Below are 13,001 nucleotides of genomic sequence, written 5' to 3'. Positions count from 1 at the left end.
CCCACAAATAACAAGAAATATCAACTATATCTTAAATATCACCATTATTTTAGCTCTTTGAGCTAAACATTTAATCAAAACGACTTACTGTATATCCAACTGGTGTTTCAAGAGGAGTATTTTGTTTTTGTTGACAACTAACATGATAAAAAGTAAAAAGCAAGTGATGATGATCAGTTAAAGTAGCAGGAAGCTTAACCTTGATTTCTTCATGAAAATCGGGAGACCTTCATACAAAAAAAAAAAAAAAATCAACAGTCAGTAATTTGTCCAAAATAATATATTTGTATATTTGAATAATTTAAAAATTAAGTTTAAGATTCATGTTTAATTTTTCCTCTAGTCCAAAATATTTTTCTTTATCCCCAATCTCTAAATAACTAAATCCTACTTCCATGCAAGGGAGCTGCTACTGTTTCTGAAACTTCTCATCCCATTTTTCTTAATGGGTTGAATAATCCTACTATTTAAAAGTTCATAAATGATCACCTTGATCCTGAGATCTCCATTGGATCTTCTTATCCCATTTTTCTTCTCATCCCTTGATCCTGAGATCTCCACTAGATCTTCTCATCCCATTTTTCTTAATGGGCTGAGTAATCCTACTATTTAAAAGTTCATAAATAACCACCTTGATCCTGAGATCTCCATTAGGTTGGAAGCTCTATAAAAGAGACTAAGGTAGGGAGTTCTGTATTCATGAGCCAATTCTGATAAACATTATACAAAACATTTTTCTTTCATAGGAGTATGCTTTCATATTAAAACCAATTTATATCATCCTTTTGTAAAAAAAAAAAAAAAAAAGTAGGGAAAAAAGGCATCTTTAGACAACTTAATATCAAAATATCACTTTGGAAGCCAGGTGTAGTAGCTCACACCTGTACTCTCAGCACTTTGGGAGGCTGTGGCATCAGGATCACTTGGAGCCAGGAGTTTGAGACCAGTCTGCACAACATAGCCAGACTCATCTCTACAAAAAATTTTAAAAAAAAAAAAAAAAAGAAAAGTCCTAGCTACTTGGGAGGCTGAGATGAGAGGATCACTTGAGCCCAGGAGTTCAAGGCTGCAGTGAGCTATGATCCTGCCACTGCACTCCAGACAGAGTGAGACCCTGTCTCTTAAAAAAAAAAAAAAAATCAAGTTTTGTTCTAGAGACTGTCTTCTAACAACTATTTCATTGTTAAAGAAATTTTAAAAAGTTACCAAAATACGAACTAGAATTGACTGCTAAAACAAACAAAAATAAAATAAAATCAGGAAATGCCCACGTACTACATTTGTCTCAGAGTTTAGAAGCGCTTCCAGACTTCTAAGAATACAATAAATATCTTTTTTGATCAAACCAATGACAAACTTTCTTCTCAATATTCACTGAGAATAATCCCAAGAGGTTACTTTTATAGAAAAGCATGGCTGCTATTCATAACAAAAAGGAATAAAACCTTAGCATCCCAACCTTCCATATTGAGATAGTATCTCTCAGAATTATATTAGACAAAAATGCAACCAAACCATATTGCTCCAACTATCTTTAACCACCAATCAGGTTTTTTTCCTTAGATGTTTATAGGTCAATTATCTTTCCATCTCTAATAAGCCTCAAAAGCATTAAAAGATATAGATTGAACACAGGAATATTAAGTAGAACAAGGCTTTTGATAATATCAACAAGAAAGATAGCTAAGGCTAGCCATCTGAGCACTTGATGACTTTGGTGGGAAAAAAAAAGACACTAGGCATCTTATTACTAATCCCACCAACTACCAGTGAATTATGAGAAAGTGAGTTTACCAACAATGTCAGATGGCATAATAATTTTGATCCCACTAATGCTGAGAACAACAAAAATAAAGACCTAGCAATAAAATGGGATTATTTTTAGAAATTACTATCTTCTTTATCAATACATTTCCTGGTATTCAGTGCTTTAATTCACTTGTCCTAAAAATCACATAATGTGAAGACTTTTGTTGAAAATTAAGTATCTAAGAGAGTTATTCATTCAATAAGCAGATTTAATTGCCCACCTTTGGCTAAACATTGTGTTACTTTTGTGGTGGTTTTAAAGATGAACATTAAAAAACAATTACTCTCAAAAAGTATGCAACTTAGTAGGAATATAAATAAGACATATATATATCAATAGCTATGCTATAAAACAGGGGTTGGCAAAAAATGGCCTATAGACTAAAAATAATTCACTGCCTGGTTTTGTACAGCCTACAAACTAAGAATGGCTTTTACATTTTTAAATGATTGGGGGCAAAAAGGAATAATAATATTTCACAACATGTGAAAATTATATGAAATTCAAATTTCAATGTCTATAAATAAAGCTTCACTGGAACACAGCTATACCTATTTACTTGTAACGTTACTGTCTATGGTTGTTTTTACACTACAATGGCACAGTTGAATGGCTGCAAGAGAGACCATATAACCACAGGCCTAAAATATATACCATCCAGTCCTTTGTAGAAAATGTTTGCCAACCCCTGGCATATAGCATATAGGGTTATATGCTTCAAGAACAGAATTTAACAGATTACTTCAAGTTTGAGATCAGGGAATTGTAACTTAGAAGGTAATATTTGATAGGGACCTTGAAGAATGAGTAGGAGTTCAATAAATAAGGGAATTTGGTATTATAATAGAAAAAAAAAAATCCAAGAATGGCTCAGAAATAGGACAGCAAAGGATATACTTAGTAATAAAGTCAAAGGAAATCAGCAAGACTTAACAGAATAGAGGAGAGAAGGGGAGGGGAGGGGAGAGGAGGGGGAGAAAACAAAGATGTCTTAAATGTTGAGCCAGAGTAACTGGAAAAATGGTGGTACTATTAATAAAAATGGAGAGTAAGAAAGACATACGGTCAGGACAAGAGTCAGTGATAGATACATGAACACAGACAAGACAGCAGGGTATCCAAATGAATATGTCCAATAGGCCACCAAAAATAAGTATCTGTATTTCAGAAGCAAGGTATGACTAAAAATAGAGTTGGAAACAATCCACATAGACATTAAAGTAGCAGCATTTTCATTAAATGTAACTCTGAGAGATACATATAAAATCATTTAAGAAAAGAATATATTAAGAATGAGGGTTAAGGGCAAAACTTTAGTGTTTTGTGTGGAATACCTTACACTTATGGGAAAAAGAATAACTACTATAGAAAATAAGAAGTGTTCAAAGACACAGAAGGAAGCCCAAGACAAGGCCACAATATAAAGATAGGAAAGAAGAAAGTTTTAAGAAGGGTAAGGAAAATACATACTATACAATAGCAGTGAGAAAGGACTGTTGTATTTTTAAACATGGAAACTGACGCTTATTTTTGAGAATAAGAGACAGAGCCAATGAAGCAGGAGACTGCAAAAAACGGGATAACTGATTGACTTATATTCTGGGAGAGGTTAAAAGGATCATTTGAAAGCAGAGGTGAAAAGATTCCCATTGAACAGGGAGTAGGCCATTACTCCCCTTGAAACAGAAGGAAAGGCAGATAAGTATAGAGATAATTTGAGATGAAGCATAGAGAAGTTGATGGGTCTCAAGCTGGATGGTCTTAATAAATAGGAATGCTGAGAGTAAAGCACACAGAAAAAAAGTAGGAGCTAGAAGAAACTCCTATAGCTACTGCTAAATGAGGGCAAAGTGTTAAAAAAAAAAAAAAAGTAAGATTACAAAAGAGCTATGGGGCCAAAAAAGATAAAATGAATTACTGTGGCCCTATCATATGATACAATAACATCAATTTGTGATAGTCTTGATTAGTAAAATTTTGTGATTTTTCTCCAACAGTATTCAATCATCCCCCCAAAAGAAAGCAGAAATTAAAGGTTATCCAAAGTTAGCAATTTCCCAAGGAAGAAAAATGGCAAGTCACTAAATCAAAGAATTAGCAGATACTGATAACATCACCAATTTAAGTGACTAATGTGTTCAAGTTTAGTAAAGGCTTAAGTTACTACAAACTGTCAGGTGGAAATAACTGGGAAAGACCAAAGGACCGGTGGCCACAATGATAATCAATAACAATATAATAAAAATGAAAGGATCAAAGAATTCAATAGAAAAGATGTTTGGTGTACAAAGTCATATTCGAGATGTCAACAGAAAATGGCTGTGCATCCACAGGTTGAAAATTATAACTGATGTCAGCCTTGAATTTGGCACATTTAGTGCAGTAAAGCATTTCGTAAACACACTAGTGTGAGTGCTAACAATGCCACTGAGAAGTGAGTAACTTTGAAAGAAATATTTGAATTCAGTACCTGTTATGATATACTACGGCTGTATAGGCTTCCTTTGAAAATTCTGAACAGCTAGATTTACCAAAGATTACCTGAAACAAATAACAGCACGTTGAAACTTTGTTGTAGTAAATGCTGGATGATTCATATCTATGTAAGAATTTTTCTAATTTAATAACTATTTGAGAAAAATGGGCAAAATCAGCCCAATGAAGAACAATGTGCCTACTGACGTTCATCAAAAAGTTCAGTTGCTTAAATGTAAGTTTCTGTTCTACAACAGACCCATCTGACAAACATTTTAAAAGTTTCTATCAATTATATTTATATCTACTGGGAAATTTGATACATTTCTTTCCTTTTTCTTAAAGAAGGTGAAGAATTCAATTTTAAATTAGATGTAGCATATTATTTGGAATTTATATAAGAAATATAAATGGTGGCATAAATATACTATACAAATTATTGGCTTCAACACTAAAACAGCAGAGTCATTCTGAAAGTCAAATATAAATTATAAATGGTATCAGAAATCCTATTTTAGGTCAAGCTATGTACCCTTTGCTTCTAATATTTCCTACAAGCTACACTACAATGGAGGAAAGCTTCAATCTTATATTTTTACATATATATATATATATATATATTTTTTAATCCACTACATTAAAAAGAATACAATGCCACTTTTGGAATAAGTTTATAGGTAAAGTAATTCAGCCTTGTATATCTGTCTCTTGAATTCTGAAGTAGTAACAGGAGTACTGTGGACAATTAGAACAGCTGATTGGATAAATGGCTCAATGTCAAGATTACAGATATAATTCCTATGTGAGACAGACAGACTTGCAGCATTATCTAGCCAGAGATTAAACTCTTAAGTCTGTATAGCCATCTTTAAATACGCGTGAATAGCTATGTGAACATGTCAGCACACTTACATCAACACAACTGGTAAAACAACTCAAAGTTTATTATTTATATAAAGAGATTAATTTGCATCTTCCTTAATTAGAAAGGCATATTAGCAGGATTCTCTGTTTCTTTTTGCAACATTTCAAGCAGGCTCTTTTATTTTAAAGGTATATACAAGTGTAATAATTATGACTTTCCTAAGATATGCATTATTTCATCAATTTGCAAATACCTTAGTATGCTTTCATAAATTGTTCCTGTGCCAGAATTATGAAGTTTAAAATTATGTCAATATTACATGATCAAAAAATTATCTTAGGACCCATTTAAGCAGTCCTTATTTAAAAAAAAAAAATAAGCAAACACAGTATGTCTATGTTTACATACGCTTTCAAATCAGCCACTTCACACATAAAAATATTATATTTTCATATGATTAATAAAATACAAGTAAAAGAAATGCAGTACCTTTTTCCCTCTGAGTAGCTATCACTTTTCACAAACTAACTTGTTTATTTTCATATTATGAATGACATAAAGCAGACAGTGCTCCTTTTTGACCATTTGACATGTATTTTTAATCATTCAGCAATATGGATTGAGCATCAATTATTTATCCAAAAGTGTGATAGGAGTCCAAGATATAGATACAAGTAAGAGATCATCCCTGCCCTCAAGGAGCTCACAATCTAATGGGTGAGGTAAAGAAATAAATATAGAATCATAAAGTGATAAAGTCCTATGAAAGAAGTGAGAAGATGCTATGGTAGCACCAAAGAGGGAGTGGTCTAACAGCCAATATAAGATGGGTGCAGCTGGGGTTCTGTAGAGGAGGCCATATATATATGATAAGATAAGGAAGAGTTTGTTAAGTCAACAATAAAAACATTACTTTACGTATACTACATTTGTCATATGCTCAAATTCATATGGCAACTCACGCATAGGCGGACAAAGCATATATTTCCAAGATCTAGTATCTTTTCATCAACTATCACAGTATGTTCATTTCTTCAGCAGAAATGAACTAGTATAAAGCATGACATGTGAATTTCAAACCTCAAAAATAAATTCTACAATTATTCCACAAATATTTACCGGTATGTATTATATGCAATAATCTGGAAAAAAAAATGCCATAGGAGAATACAAAGATGAATAATTTGTGCTCACTGTTGTCAAGGAGATCTACAAATGTTGATGTAACTGAGGCAATAGGGTAGAAGAAAATGTATCTTTCCTAGTATATGGAAAACCAGAAGAACTTCATTAAAAGATGGACATGGAAGGATAAAATAAGATTGTTAACAATGCACCTGTTCTTAGCTCATTTTCATCCCACTAGGGTTCTCAGCAGTTCAGCATCAATAGCAATAGCATATTTCTATTCCATATATTACAAACTTTAGTTGACACAAAAATTCACTCTCATGAAACTTGGATTTATTAGTGTCCCACAAATCCTGAATGACAATTTGGACAGTCAAGAATCTCTAGTCTGGTCTCAACCTACTACTTCTGATTTTTCTTCCAGTGCTCTGGTTCACTGGCAACTCACCACTGTCATCACTGTTCATGGGCATTCCCCAGCTTGAAATTCTTTCCTTCCCCCACTCTACAAACACATTGCTATTAACATTTTAATGATCTTTGGTCACCACAAAAGTGTCTCTTCCATGAGATGCTTGTTATCTCAGTAAGGCATTCTCTCCCACCTCTGAATAACCACCTATTCCTTTGAATCCCTATATCGATCATCTAAAAATTAGCACATAGCTTGGTTCTCAATATTGTCTGCAAAATGTAATCCCTGGTGAGACTTTAAAATACTGATACCTGGTCCAATCCCCAGAAATTACGATTTAATTTAAATGAGATTCAGCTTGAGCACTGGGTTTGAAAAGCTCCCCAGGTGGATCTAATGTGCAGCCAAGATTGAGAACTAATACCAGAGTTTATCAACCAAGATGGGAAAAGTCATACATATTAAAATCACCTGTGGAGCATTTTCAACTAACACAGCCTCACATACCACACATCATTTTCCACCTCCCTTAACTGGCCTTACATTCTAAAGGGAGTTGAGGAGAATAAGAATCATAGATGTCAAAAGTACAGGAAATATATCTCTACTTTGATAGAGTTCTCTAGGTGATACTGATCTGACCCTCTTTTGAAAACTACTATTTTAGATTTATATGTATTCATATTACATCCTCTGGATTACAAGTCTTATTCATCTCTGTATTTCTAGGAGTGCCTAACATATACCAAGTCTTCTATAAATAAGTAAGTCTTTAAGTAATGTCATTACTATCTATAACAGAAAGTAATGTAGCTAGAAATTTGGCTTAAAAGATCACATTAATTTCCAGGTTGGAGCTGTCAACCAAGTGCTATCAAAAAAAAAGAAAAAAAAGAAAAAAAGAAGTCTACTTGAACTGTATACAAAAAATTGGAAAAGTAAAGAACATTTCTTACCGGCATGGCATTGCTTGGATCCTCTCCATACATAAACTGGACTTTCACTGTTATATTTCTAGCAGAACCTTGACGATTGGCAAAATTAAGACTCTGAGGGTATATGTAGAGAAGATTTCTGTGAAACCAACAGTATAGATGATAATAAATATATATCTAAAAAACACTATGTATCACTCACAAAATACCACAAGATAAATGAGCAAATATTGATTTGCTGATATTGGCTAGCCATTATGCTAAGCATTTTCATATGTGATGTTTTATTTGATGCTGAGAGCAATCGTTCAAATACACAGCAATCAAATATGTCCCGATTTTGCAGATAAACTGAGATCCAGTAAAGTTAACTGATTTTCTCATACAACGAAGTAAGAGGCAAAGCTGAAATCAGAGTGCCGGTCAGTCTGACTTCAAAACTCATTATCTTCACTCTACAAAAGACTTCTGGAATAAATGAATATGGACTGAAACATTATTAAGTTAAAGAAATAGTTCAAATATTTTTCTAATATTTCTAAATAGTTCCTCCAAGCACATATAAATAGGATGGCATTTATAAATGTGGCTGCTGTATAAATGTGATTAAGAATTTTAAGGAGTATAATATTCCACATCATTTTTTAAAGACATGTTACAATATGGTGAGCATAATAGAGTTAGTTAGTTCCTACAAGATAATAAAATTTTAATTTGGATTTATTTGAATTCTTGTCCAGTTTATGATCTTTATCATAGACAAACTTCAATAGCCCTTGCTGCCAACACACAGAAGAGAAATAATTCAAGAAAAGACACCAAAGAGCTAAAAAAAAAAACAAAAATCAGAGTTACTTTACCTAAAGACTAGTGCTTAGAGCCAATGAACAACACACTGAATATAACGGAACCTTGTTAATCAACTGCTGGGGCAATGAAACCAGATCTAAATTTTCTGAAGAGTAGTAGTGCAATATAGAAGTTTTAAATAAACACGCACTTTGACCCAACAAACACACCTCTAATCTGAGGAGAAAACTGCACACATGTACAAATGACAATGTTCAAAGTAATTTACTACAAAATTTTTGATAAAAGGATGATTACACAATATTATAAAGAAAAGCAATGTTCATTAGTACTGAGTTGGTTAATGAAGATACAGTAATTAAGAAGGAATATAATAGCGTCCCCAGAATAACAATGTACAGCCATATTTATTGATGTAGAAAGAGATACCTAGCATGTTGAATGGGACACAGGATGAGGGAGAAGCAGGTTCTAGAGCAGGATATACAGTGGCATTACCCTATTTGTGGAAAACTCTGTGTGGGGGTGTGGGAAAAGGCAGAGAGAGAGAATGGATAAAATTATGTTTCTAAAAAATAATAGTGATGGCTTGAGTGTGTTTTAGTTAATAGTAATGGTTTTCATTTTTTATACATTTTTATTTAAAATTTTAAAGTAATATATTATCTTTATAATTAGAAAAAGCAATAAAGTAATTCCCATGCTAGAGGACGGGAATGTCTTTGACAATAAGCATACCAACTAGAAGTACTAAAAAAAAATGGAGAAGAATCAGTTGCATTCAAAATAGCCAAAAAGTATAAAAGGCAAATATGGAACTGTTATGACTGGTCAGTTTCTAGTCTGACTATGACTGACCAACCACTGAAATCATCAAGTAAAATTTATAAAGAAAACATTTACTGATTGCTCCAACACATGTCAGGCATTGTGTTGGGCACTAGAAAAGGAAAAAGAGAGATTTAAGAAGTCACATCCTGGTCTTGAGGAACACAGTATATAATGGGATAAAAATGCCTAAACACAGATCACTTCAAAACAACAGTGTTATAAGACAGGCATGCAAAAGCTATAGGAGGAAAAACTAGGAACCTAGTTGTCTGTGGTGAAGTCCTTTCATTTATAAGATCCCCCATCTTTTCTATCCTTATGATTTATTTGTTGAAGAAAGTGAATTATTTCTTTTTTTTTTTTTTTTTTTTTTTTTTTTGAGACGGAGTTTCGCTCTTGTTACCCAGGCTGGAGTGCAATGGCGCGATCTCGGCTCACCGCAACCTCCGCCTCCTGGGTTCAGGCAATTCTCCTGCCTCAGCCTCCTATGTAGCTGGGATTACAGGCACGTGCCACCATGCCCAGCTAATTTTTTGTAGTTTTAGTAGAGACGGGGTTTCACCATGTTGACCAGGATGGTCTCGATCTCTTGACCTTGTGATCCACCCGCCTCGGCCTCCCAAAGTGCTGGGATTACAGGCTTGAGCCACCGCGCCCGGCTGAAAGTGAATTATTTCTATGTAGATTTTCCAGAGCCTAGATTTTACTGACTGCACTCCTATAGTGTCACTTGAGATGATCTTCTGTGTTTTTTGTAAATTGAGAGTTGAATCTACAGCCTTAGTCATATTTAGGTTAGAATTTTTTTTTCAGGAAGATCACTTTATAAAGGATACTGTGTTCTTTTTTCAGGAAATGTTTGGTTGCTTCCTTTTGTACAATTAGTAGACAATGATGATCAATGCCTAAATCCATTATTTTTCATTTTAAAAATTTATTATTTTTTTTAAGAGACAGGGTCTCACTCTGTTGCTCAGGCTGAAGTGTAGTAGCATAATCATAGCTCACTGCAGCCTTGAACTCCTGGCCTAAAGTGATTCTTCCGCCTCAGCCTCAGATCCTGCTGGTCTTAAACTCCTGGGCTCAAGTGATTCTCCCATCTTGGCCTCCCAAACTGCTGGGATTACAGGCACAAGCCACAGTGCCCAGCCCACCTAAATCCATTAATTCATTGAGGTTGCCAAATAGTAATATTCTATCATTTCTTTTTAATTTAGCAACTGATGTACCTTTATGAAGAGTGCTAACCCTCATCTACCATTTGCTTTGCCAGTGAACCATTATATGAGAGGCAGGAATAAATGCTTGATTCTTTTCCATTATCTGCCAGTTTGCAAAATAATAAATTGGTGCACTACAATCCTCCAAAAGGGATCAATTGCATCTTTTTTTTTAAAGTATCGCTTATAAACTCATGGATGAAACATATTTGATGAGTCTCAATATATTATAGTTATTATTCTCATGGATGATTAAATTGTCCCATCTTTGGCAAAAAAAAAAAAAAATTCAAGCTGGCTTTTGATTCAATCATAGTAGTCTGTGACAATTTTCTATTATGACAAGATGTTCCCCTATCACACCACTTTGTTACTTCATTCAGAGCTCTTATACAATCTATAATTATCTTGTTCATTTATGTATTACTTCTCATTTTTTATATCTCCTCTAATACAGCCAAAACACATGAGGGCAGGGACCTTGGTCTATCTGTGTAACTGCTCTATTACCAGTGCCTTAAATAGTGCCTCATATTTACTGAATAAATAAATGAATGAATAGTACAGACCGCATTTAAAAATGTAGTTACTTAACACTGCTAGGAGTTTAGGTTCTAGGTTAAATAGAAATTGACTGAACACTATCTATAAACTATGTTTGATTTCCAATATAAGCAATATAATTTTAAACTCATCTCTGAAGGTGAAAGGCATGCAGTTTTGAATTTTGAATCCAAATTGTTTTCCATTTGACTACTAACTCCATTAATAAATTCCCAAATAAGTCTAGTAAGTCTTTACTTTGCATTTAAAATTCTCCTTCAAAGAAATTTCAAATTAACAACAAGGTAAATTAATGAAAGATGTTGAGGTAGTTGACTAGTTATCTGGTGAGAAAAAGATGAATTCATACTTCAATCTCTCATCAAAATAAATCATAGATTAATCAAAGGCTAAAATAATAAAAATAAAATCATAAAAATACTAGAAGAGCTTTAAAGAGACCAGATTTTACAAGTGAGAAAGGCATTTATTAGCATAAGCCAGAACGTTTATAAGATATACATTTTAAAACATCTATTAATACACAGCAAGTGATGCCATAAACACAGGTGGAAGAAAATGACAAACTGAAAAAAAACTATTGTTTGTTACGTATATGACAAAGAATTCGTATTCACAATATGTAAATAATTCCTAAAATTAGAAAGAGACAAACTTAAAAGGGGGGAACAAAGAGGGGAGCAAATCATATATATACCCAGATAATTCACAAAGAGGTCAACAGAGGTGGCCCACAAAACAAACTAGATATATACCTGTCTATTAGATTTATCAACATTTTTTGCCTTTTTCATTCAAAGCATTCATAAAAGGACATAGGAAAAGAGGAGCTCGAATCTCCTGGCAGGGATGTAAACTGGTACAACCCTTTTGAAAGACAGTCTGACAAAAGCAATCATAAAAGTCAACATCTATTAATGTATATGAAAATATTTATATACATATATAAAAGCATTTGCTACACATACTGTTTATAATTAGAAAATTGTTAACAAATGATTAAAAGGGGGCTGATTAAATTAAGGTTCATCTATATAAGAGAGGATTAAACAGCTATTAAAAAGCATGTGGTAACTTGCAGCTATTAAAAAGGATGTGGTAACTCTACAGACATTCAGAGGAAAATAAATTTTAAAATACTAAGATATTGAATGATATATAGCTATTATATATAACAGGATCCCATTTGTGTTATAAAAAATTATGTTTAGCTAGTCAAAGAGTCTGGTATGATAGATCCAAAAAGTTAACAGAGTCAAGATTTTTATTTTTTAAGGTTTCTGAAATACCTGAGTTTTCACAACAAGTACTTTCAGCATTAAAAATCTTTACATGTCCAAAGATATGGTTGTTCAATTAAAAAATATACATGTATAAAATAACATATTAATAGTGAACACACAAAACAGTAAGATAGATAAAATGATTCCTTCAAAGCTCACTTAACTTCTGGATCTACAACGTCCAATAAGATGGTCTAATGAGACTGGTGAGCACATGAAAGGTGAGTGGTTCTAACTTAGATATGTTATCACTATAAAACATACAATAAATTTTGAATAGTATGAAAAAATTTAAAATATCTAATACTTTCATCTTGGATCACATATTAAAATGGCAATTTTATTTCATTCCAAGTAATAAAATGGTAATTTTTATATTAAATAAAACTTACTCTGAAAATTAATTACACCTGTTTCTTTTCAGTTTTTTTAATGTGGCTACTAAAATTTTTAAAGTACCTCTATAGCTCACACTATATTTCCATTGGGCAGTAACTGTTCTGGACAAAGAAAGGAGAGAGCGAAGTGAATATATTATTCTGGTATTATTTTTTCTTTAATGTAAACATTTCTATTTATAAAGGTTTTTCTCAAATAGTTACTTTCAGGATCTTCGTATCCAACATTAATTCAAAAACAAATTATCATAGCTAAAGAGGAAG

The 13,001-nt window shown here is 32.9% G+C and overlaps 1 protein-coding gene across 1 annotated transcript in view; it reads right to left on the bottom strand.

Moving 5' to 3' along the window:
• DOCK7 (dedicator of cytokinesis 7) overlaps nucleotides 1-13,001 on the bottom strand; it is a 228,751-nt gene that overhangs the window by 123,325 nt on the left and 92,425 nt on the right. Inside the window, exons 15-17 of the mRNA XM_037743095.1 lie at nucleotides 7,653-7,770; nucleotides 4,281-4,351; nucleotides 89-227 (exon numbers count right to left, since the gene is read on the bottom strand). Of these exons, the coding sequence (XP_037599023.1) occupies nucleotides 89-227; nucleotides 4,281-4,351; nucleotides 7,653-7,770 (328 nt within the window). The remainder of the gene's footprint in view (nucleotides 1-88; nucleotides 228-4,280; nucleotides 4,352-7,652; nucleotides 7,771-13,001) is intronic.

The sequence above is a fragment of the Cebus imitator genome, unplaced genomic scaffold (assembly GCF_001604975.1).
Source record: "Cebus imitator isolate Cc_AM_T3 unplaced genomic scaffold, Cebus_imitator-1.0 Scaffold135, whole genome shotgun sequence".
Lineage (NCBI taxonomy): Eukaryota > Metazoa > Chordata > Mammalia > Primates > Cebidae > Cebus > Cebus imitator.
Note: the sequence above shows the minus strand (reverse complement) of the source record. Positions and strands in the feature narration are given on the sequence as shown.